The 9,142-nt window shown below is 43.6% G+C and overlaps 1 protein-coding gene and 1 long non-coding RNA gene across 2 annotated transcripts in view; one reads left to right on the top strand and one right to left on the bottom strand.

The window, feature by feature from the left end:
- Positions 1-99, bottom strand: part of LOC139022827 (uncharacterized) — a 967-nt gene extending 868 nt beyond the window's left edge. Inside the window, exon 1 of the long non-coding RNA XR_011473881.1 lies at positions 27-99. This is a non-coding gene — a long non-coding RNA (uncharacterized lncRNA). The remainder of the gene's footprint in view (positions 1-26) is intronic.
- The window catches only part of LOC111982831 (2-(3-amino-3-carboxypropyl)histidine synthase subunit 1-like), a 119,808-nt gene that overhangs the window by 48,569 nt on the left and 62,097 nt on the right, over positions 1-9,142 (top strand). Inside the window, 1 exon segment of the mRNA XM_024014451.2 lies at positions 310-431. Within this exon segment, the coding sequence (XP_023870219.2) occupies positions 310-431 (122 nt within the window).

Raw genomic sequence — 9,142 nt, forward strand, 5'->3', positions numbered from 1 at the left:
TACCATGTGGGTAACATGGTGGAGACTGGGGTTGAAGTCTACTTGACTTGTCCCAGTCAGAGACAGCCGGTACATGGTGACATGGTGAGACTGGGGATTGATCCTGCTGACTCTATCAAGATGCCACTGTGCTCGGAGCCAGGTTGGGTATCGATCGCCATGGTAAGAGGGGAGGTCAGTGGGGCTAATAGACTGAGCTGATTGGAGATTGTGTGTGCGTGGTTGTCCAATGACAGGGGGATAGTTCAATTTGTGTTCATGTGCGGTCAGAGGACTGGTTTTGGTCATGTGTGTGTGTGTGTGTCCCAGGTTCACAGAGGCAGACACCATTGTGATGGGTGATGTGACGTACGGAGCCTGCTGCGTGGACGACTTCACGGCCCGCGCCTTGGGGGCCGACTTCATGGTGCACTACGGCCACAGCTGCCTCAGTGAGTCACACACGCACAAAAAGACTCACATACACGACTCAGACATGACGCAGGTAATCATTAGTAATCGAATCACATCCCTAAAACATGCGCAAATGTAAATACACACACACACATATCAGGGTTTTTGTTAGCCGGCTTTTGGCACCATTCAAAAGTTTGGGGTCACTTAGAAATGTCCTTGTTTTTGAAAGAAAAGCAAAAAAAATTGTCCATTTAAAATAACATCAAATTGATCAGAAATACGGTGTAGACATTGTTAATGTTGTAAACGACTATTGTAGCATGTATATACATAGGCACACAGAGGCCCATTATCAACAACCATCACTCCTGTGTTCCAATGGCACGTTGTGTTAGCTAATCCAAGTTTATAATTTTAAAAGGCTAATTGATCATTACAAAACCCTTTTGTTATTATGTTAGCACAGCTGAAAACTGTTGTGCTGATTTAAAGAAGCAATAAAACCGGCCTTTAGACTAGTTGAGTATCTGGAGCATCAGCATTTGTGGGTTCGATTACAGGCTCAAAATGGCCAGAAACAAAGATCTATCTTCTGAATCTCGTCAGTCTATTCTTGTTCTGAGAAATGAAGGCTATTCCATGCAAGAAATTGCCAAAAACCTGAAGATCTCGTACAATGCCTTCACAGAAAAGCGCAAACTGGCTCTAACCAGAATAGAACGAGTGGGAGGCCCCGGTGCACAACTGAGCAAGAGGACAAGTACATTAGAGTGTCTAGTTTGAGAAACAGACGCCTCACAAGTCCTCAACTGGCATCTTCATTAAATAGTACCCGCACAACACCAGTCTCAACGTCAACAGTGAAGAGGCGACTCCGGGATGCTGGCCTTCTAGTTTGTTTTTTTTTACCCCTTTTTCTCCCCAATTTCATGATATCCAATTGGTAGTTAAGGTCTTGTCCCATTTCTGAAACTCCCGTACGGACAGGTGAAGGTTGAGAGCTGTGCGTCCTCTGAAACAACCAATGTGTCTGCGGAAACACCGTACACCTGGCGACTGTGTCAGCGTGCTTGCGCCCGGCCCGCCACGGGAGTCACTAGAGCGTGACGGGACAAGGACAACCCGGCCGGCCAAACCCTCCTCTAACCCGGACGACGCTGGGCCAATTGTGCGCCGCCTCATCGGTCTCCCGGTCGCGGCCAGGATCTGTAGTGACGCAGCTAGCACTGCGGTGCAGTGCCTTAGACCGCTGTGCCATTCGGGAGGCTGAAAATGAAGTTTAATTTGCTACTCCATTACATGAGTTGTATTTTCTGTTAATTACCATCATCTAAATGTTATTTCTGTCAGTCTGAGCACCGGAATAGAAACCCTGACACACACACATACAGCCACACACACATACAGCCACACACAACCACACACACACAACCACACACACATAGCCACACACAACCACACACACACAACCACACACAGCCACACGCAACCACACACACACACAGCACACACAGCACACACACACTCGAGGCATAAGAATGATAGACAGACCCCATGGCCTCCAGCCAGGGTATAAAGCAGCGAGATCAATACCAGCAGCACATACAGACTGTAGGTTTTGTACTATAAGTGCCTGACTCTCAGTAGTACTCAATAGCTCAGTATGTGTCCTTAGCTGCAGCTTTGTCAGGCCTGTCAGACCTTTAGAGGCTGGACAGCAGCACATTTACTCAGACGATCAATGGAGAACATGCATTAGGGCTGTCCTTTGAAAAGCCTGTGCAGATCTTAAGGACCCTTCATTCTCTGCGCTGCTCTCTGCCTGTCTGCAGCACAATATAGCAGGGAATGCTAAATCAATATTTGTGATATCTCCCTGGCAGAACGAGCTGAACAAGGCTCACCTCTCCCAAATACCACATCTGACCATGAGAATATTAATCCAATACACCAGCCGACCACTCTAACAAACCAACAAGCAAGCGATACACATTCTCTGACCAACCAACAGACACACAACACACACTCACTGTGTTCTGCACTCACATACAAAAGAACATGATGGATAAAAGGCAGCACTAGCCAGTCATACTGGCTACAAGGCTGAAATGAGACGCCTCTTCTACATTCAGCCCAGCTACAAAATGACTGGATGAATTTCCACTAGTCAAATAGGGCTGGGAATTGCCAGGGACCTCACAATACGATATTATCATGATACTTACAGTTGAAGTTGGAAGTTTACATACACCTTAGCCAAATACATTTAAACTCAGTTTTTCAATTCCTGACATATAATCCTAGTAAAGATTCCCTGTCTTAGGTCAGTTAGGATCACCACATTATTTTAAGAATGTGAAATGTAAGAATAATAGTAGAGAGAATGATTTATTTCAGCTTTTATTTCTTTCATCACATTCCCAGTGGGTCAAACGTTTGCATACACTCAATTAGTATTTGGTAGCATTGCCTTTAAATTGTTTAACTTGTGTCAAATGTTTCAGGTAGCCTTCCACAAGCTTCCCACAATAAGTTGGGTGAATTTTGGCCCATTCCTCCTGACAGAGCTGGTGTAACTGAGTCAGGTTTGTAGGCCTCCTTGCTCGCCACACTTTTTCAGTTCTGCCCACAAATTTCCCATTGTATTGAGGTCAGGGCTTTGTGATTGCCACTCCAATACCTTGACTTTGTTGTCCTTAAGCGATTTTGCCACAATTTTGGAAGCATGCTTGGGTCTTGTCCATTTGGAAGACCCATTTGCGACCAAGATTTAACTTCCTGACTGATGTCTTGAGATGTTGCTTCAAATATATCCACATAATTTCCCCCAAAATGCCATCTATTTTGTGAAGTGCACCAGTCCCTCCTGCAGCAAAGCACCCCCACAACATGATGCTGCCACCCCGTGCTTCACGGTTGGGATGGTATTCTTCGGCTTGCAAGCATCCCCCTTTTTCCTCCAAACATAACGTTGGTCATTATGGCCAAACAGTTCTGTTTTTGTTTCATCAGACCAGAGGACATTTCCCCGAAGAAGTACGATCTTTGTCCCATGTGCAGTTGCAAACCTCAGTCTGGCTTTTTTATGGCGGTTTTGGAGCAGAGGCTTCTTCCTTGCTGAGTGGTTTCAGGTTATGTGATATAGGACTCATTTTACTGTGGATATAGATACTTTGTACCTGTTTCCTCCAGCATCTCCACAAGGTCCTTTGCTGTTGTTCTGGGATTGGTTTGCACTTTTCGCACCAAGTACGTTCATCTCTAGTAGACAGAATGCGTCTCCTTCCTGAGCGGTATGATGGCTGCGTGGTCCCATGGTGTTTATACTTGCGTACTATTGTTGTACAGATGAACATGGTACTTCAGGTGTTTGGAAATTGCTCCAAGGATGAACCAGACTTGTGAAGGTCTACCATTTTTTTTTTTGAGGTTTGGCTGATTTCTTTTTGATTTCCCCGTGATGTCAAGCAAAGAGGCACTGATTTTGAAGGTAGGCCTTGAAATACATCCACAGGTACACCTCCAATTGATTCAAATGATGTCAATTAGCCTATCAGAAGCTTCTAAAGCCATGACATCATTTTCTGGAATTTTCCAAGCTGTTTAAGGAACAGTCAACTTAGTGTATGTAAACTTCTGACCCACTGGAATTGTGATACAGTGAATTATAAGTGAAATAATCTGTCTGTAAACAATTGTTGGAAAAATGACTTGTCATGCGCAAGTAGATGTCCTAACCGACTTGCCAAAAACTATAGTTTGTTAACAAGAAATGTGTGGAATGGTTTAAAAACGAGTTTTATGACTCCAACCTAAGTCTATGTAAACTTCCGACTTCAACTGTAGGTGCCAATACAATATGTATTGTGATTCGATTCTGTGATTTTATTGCCGATTCGATGTTCCAAACATACACTGCTCAAAAAAATAAAGGGAACACTTAAACAACACAATGTTACTCCAAGTCAATCAATACTTCTGTGAAATCAAACTGTCCACTTAGGAGCAACACTGATTGACAATCAATTTCACATGCTGTTGTGCAAATGGAATAGACAACAGGTGGAAATTATAGGCAATTAGCAAGACACCCCATAAAGGAGTGGTTCTGCAGGTGGTGACCAAGACCACTTCTCAGTTCCTATGCTTCCTGGCTGATGTTTTGGTCACTTTTGAATGCTGGCGGTGCTTTCACTCTAGTGGTAGAATGAGACGAGTCTACAACCACACAAGTGACTCAGGTAGTGCAGCTCATCCAGGATGGCACATCAATGCGAGCTGTGGCAAGAAGGTTTGCTGTGTCTGTCAGCGTAGTGTCCAGAGCATGGAGGAGCTACCAGGAGACAGGCCAGTACATCAGGAGACGTGGAGGAGGCCGTAGGAGGGCAACAACCCAGCAGCAGGACCGCTACCTCCGCCTTTGTGCAAGAAGGAGCAGGAGGAGCACTGCCAGAGCCCTGCAAAATTACCTCCAGCAGGCCACAAATGTGCATGTGTCTGCTCAAACGGTCAGAAACAGACTCCACGAGGTGGTATGAGGCCCGACGTCCACAGGTGGGGGTTGTGCTTACAGCCCAACACCGTGCAGGACGTTTGGCATTTGCCAGAGAACACCAAGATTGGCAAATTCGCCACTGGCGCCCTGTGCTCTTCACAGATGAAAGCAGGTTCACACTGAGCACATGTGACAGACGTGACAGTCTGGAGACGCCGTGGAGAACGCTCTGCTGCCTGCAACATCCTCCAGCATGACCGGTTTGGCGGTGGGTCAGTCATGGTGAGGGGTGGCTTTCTTTGGGGGCCGCACAGCCCTCCATGTACTCGCCAGAGGTAGCCTGACTGCCATTAGGTACCGAGATGAGATCCGCAGACCCCTTGTGAGCCATATGCTGGTGCGGTTGGCCCTGGGTCCTCCTAATGCAAGACATGCTAGACCTCATGTGGCTGGAGTGTGTCAGCAGTTCCTGCAAGAGGAAGGCATTGATGCTATGACTGGCCCGCCCGTTCCCAGACCTGAATCCAATTGAGCACATCTGGGCACTCATGTCTCGCTCCATCCACCAACGCACGTTGCACCACAGACTGTCCAGGAGTTGGCGGATGCTTTAGTCCAGGTCTGGGAGGAGATCCCTCAGGAGACCTTCGCCACCTCATCAGGAGCATGCCCAGGCGTTGTAGGGAGGTCATACAGGCGTGGAGGCACACAGCACTACTGAGCCTCATTTTGACTTGTTTTAAGGACATTACATCAAAGTTGGATCAGCCTGTAGTGTGGTTTTCCACTTTAATTTTGAGTGTGACACCAAATCCAGACCTCCATGGGTTGATAAATTTGATTTCCATTGATAATTTTTGTGTGATTTTGTTGTCAGCACATTCAACTATGTAAAGAAAAAAGTATTTAATAAGAATAGTTCGTTCATTCAGATCTAGGATGTGTTATTTTAGTGTTCCCTTTATTTTTTTGAGCAGTGTATTTCACTCTATATGTCTGCTACAGAGGGACAAGAGAGAACCATGAGAACTCGTTTTGATCAGTCATGGAAATAAGATAGCTGAAAACAAATTGTCTCCCCAATTTAAAAAGATTGAGAACAAGCTGTGAAGGAAAATTACTGGAGTTTTGGTGCAGGTACAACCAACTAGCGCAACAATAATATGGCGATATTGCCAATACAATATTATATATCGTCAAAAATAATATCCCTGTATGTAACTGTTTACCTTTTTCCCACATCGCTATAGTCCAAATGCTGTATTAAAACAGTTGAATCCTCTGTAAAGTTAGTCTAGTGGGCATCAGGACTGGGGTCAATATCATATCAAGTCATTAGAAATGTACAGGGCCTTCAGAAAGTATTCACACCCCTTGACTTATTCCACATTTTGTTGTTTTACAACCTGAATTTAAAATGGATTAATGTGAAAGTGGAATTATGTTTTTAGAAATGTGTATTAGTTCATTAAAAATAAAACGCTGAAATGTTTTCAGTCAATAAGTATTCAACCCTTTTGTTATGGCAAGCCTAAATAAGTTCAGGGGTAAAAATTGCTTAACAAGTCACACATTAAGTTGCACGAACTCACTCTGTGTGCAATAAGAGTGTTTAACATGATTTTTTTAATGACTACATCATCTCTATACCCCACACATACAATTATCTATAAGGTCCCTCAGTCGAGCAGTGAATTTCAAACACAGATTCAACCACAAAGACCATGGAGGTTTTCCAATGCCTCGCAAAGAAGGGCACCTATTAGTACATTTTTTTTTTTTTTTTTAAAGCAGACATTGAATATCCCTTTGAGCATGGTTATTAATTACACGCTTGAGGATGTATCAATACACCCAGTCACTACAAGGATACAGGCATCCTTCCTAACTCAGTTGCCGGAGAGGAAGGAAACTGCTCAGAGATTTCACCATGAGGCCAATGGTGACTTTAAAACAGTTGCAGAGTTTAATGGCTCTGTAATAGGAGAAAACTGAAGCTGGATCAACAGCATTGTAGTTACTCCACAATACTAACCTAAATGCAAAGAAGGAAGTCTGCACAGAATAACAAATATTCCAAAAACATAGATCCTTTTTGCAATAAGGCACTAAAGTAATACTGCAAAGAATTTAGTAAAGAAATGAACTTTATGTCCTAAATGCAAAGCGTTCTGTTTGGGGCTCTAACCAGAATAGAAAGAGGAGTGGGAGGCACCGGTGCAAAACTGAGCAAGAGGACAAGTACATTCGAGTGTCTAGTTTGAGAAACCGATGCCTCACAAGTCCTCAACTGGTGGCTTCATTAAATAGTACCCGCAAAACACCCGTCTCAACGTCAGCAGTGAAGAGGCAACTCGGGGATGCTGGCCTGTTCTGATCAATTTGATGTCATTTTAGTGGACAAAAAATTAGCTTTTTTTCAAAAACAAGGACATTTCTAAGTGACCCAAAATGTTTGAATGATAAAGTATTCAGACCCTTTGCTATGAGACTTGAAATTGAGCTCAGATGCATCCTCTTTCCGTTGATCATCCTTGAGATGTTTCTACAACTTGATTTGAGTCCACCTGTGGTAAATTCAATTGATTGGACATGATTTGGTAAGGCACACTCCTGTCTATATAAGGTCCCACAGTTGACAGTGCTTGTCAGAGCAGAAACCAAGCCATGAGGTCGAAGGAATTGTCCGTGAAGCTCCAAAACAGGATTGTGTCGATGCACAGATCTGGGGAAAGGTACCAAAAAATGTCTCCAGCATTGAAGGTCCCCAAGATCAAAGTGGCCTCCTTCATTCTTAAATGGAAGAAGTTTGGAACCACCGAGACTCTTCCTAGAGCTGGCCGCCTGGCCAAACCCGATGGTCACTCTGACAGAGCTCCAGAGTTACACTGTGGAGATGGGAGAACCTTCCAGAAGGACAACCATCTCTGCAGAACTCTACCAATCAGGCATTTATGGTAGAGTGGCCAGACGGAAGCCACTCCTTAGTATAAGGCACATGACAGCCCGCTTGGAGTTTGCCAAAAGGCACCTAAAGAACTCTCAGACCCTGAGAAACAAGATTCTCTGGTCTGCTGAACCCAAGATTGAACTCTTTGGCCTGAATGCCACACGTCACGTCTGGCTGAAACAACCTGGCACGGTCCCTATGGTGAAGCATGGTGGTGGCAGTGATATTTGGGATATTATTATTATTATTTTTTTTTTCTACAAAGCTGTTTTTGCTTTGTCATCATGGGGTATTGTGTGTTGATTGGTGAGGATTTTTTTTAAATAAACAATTTTAGAATAAGGCTGTAACGTAACAAAGTAGAAAAAGTCAAGGGTCTGAATACTTTCCAAATGCATTGTAAATTGGCTTTAAAATATTTTGCAAGACTTAAATGGCTGTCTAGCAATGATCAACAACCAACTTAACAGAGCTTGAAGAATTTTCAAAAGAATAATGTGCAAATATTGTACAATCCAGGTGTGCAAAGCTCTTAGACTTACCCAGAAAGAATTGCGTCTGTAATAGCTGCAAAAGGTGATTCTAATATGTATTGACTCAGGGGTGTGAATACTTATGTAAATTATTTATTTCTGCATTTCATTTTCAATAAATTTGCAAACATTAACAAAACAAAAAACGTGTTTTCACTTTGTCATTATGGGTTATTGCATGTAAATGGGTGAGAACACAGGCTGTAACACAACAAAATGTGGAATACTGTAAGTCAAGGCGTATAAATACTTTCTGAAGGCACAGTATGTATTAATCACACATAAGAACCTGAACTTGAAACACGATGGTATAAATTCAAATTCCAAGGATGTAAATGGCCAATCATTATCAGTGAGTATTTTGGAGTCCTCCCTGAACTGGCTGAATTGTAATAGAATTGACCCAACCTTGGCGGACACTCTGGGTTCTCTCTGCTCTGTGAGGAGTGGATGAGGTCTTTATAGCTGTTGTTGACTGACAGCATCACATGTAGTGGAAGTGTTGAGGCTTCATCAGCAACACAACTGTGTCAGACACCTGCAGGAGATTAAAGACACTCTGCCCTCCCTGACTGTCTCTCTCTTCACTCTATCTCTCTCTCTCTCTCTTCACTCTTCTCTCTCTCTTCGCTCTATCTCTCTCTCTCTTCGCTCTATCTCTCTCTCTCTTCACTCTATCTCTCTCTCTTCACTATCTCTCTCTCTCTCTTCACTCTATCTCTCTCTTTCTCTTCACTCTATCTCTCTCAATTCAATTCAATTCAATTC

Source organism: Salvelinus sp. IW2-2015, linkage group LG22 (genome assembly GCF_002910315.2).
Source record: "Salvelinus sp. IW2-2015 linkage group LG22, ASM291031v2, whole genome shotgun sequence".
In the NCBI taxonomy this organism is placed as follows: Eukaryota; Metazoa; Chordata; class Actinopteri; order Salmoniformes; family Salmonidae; genus Salvelinus; species Salvelinus sp. IW2-2015.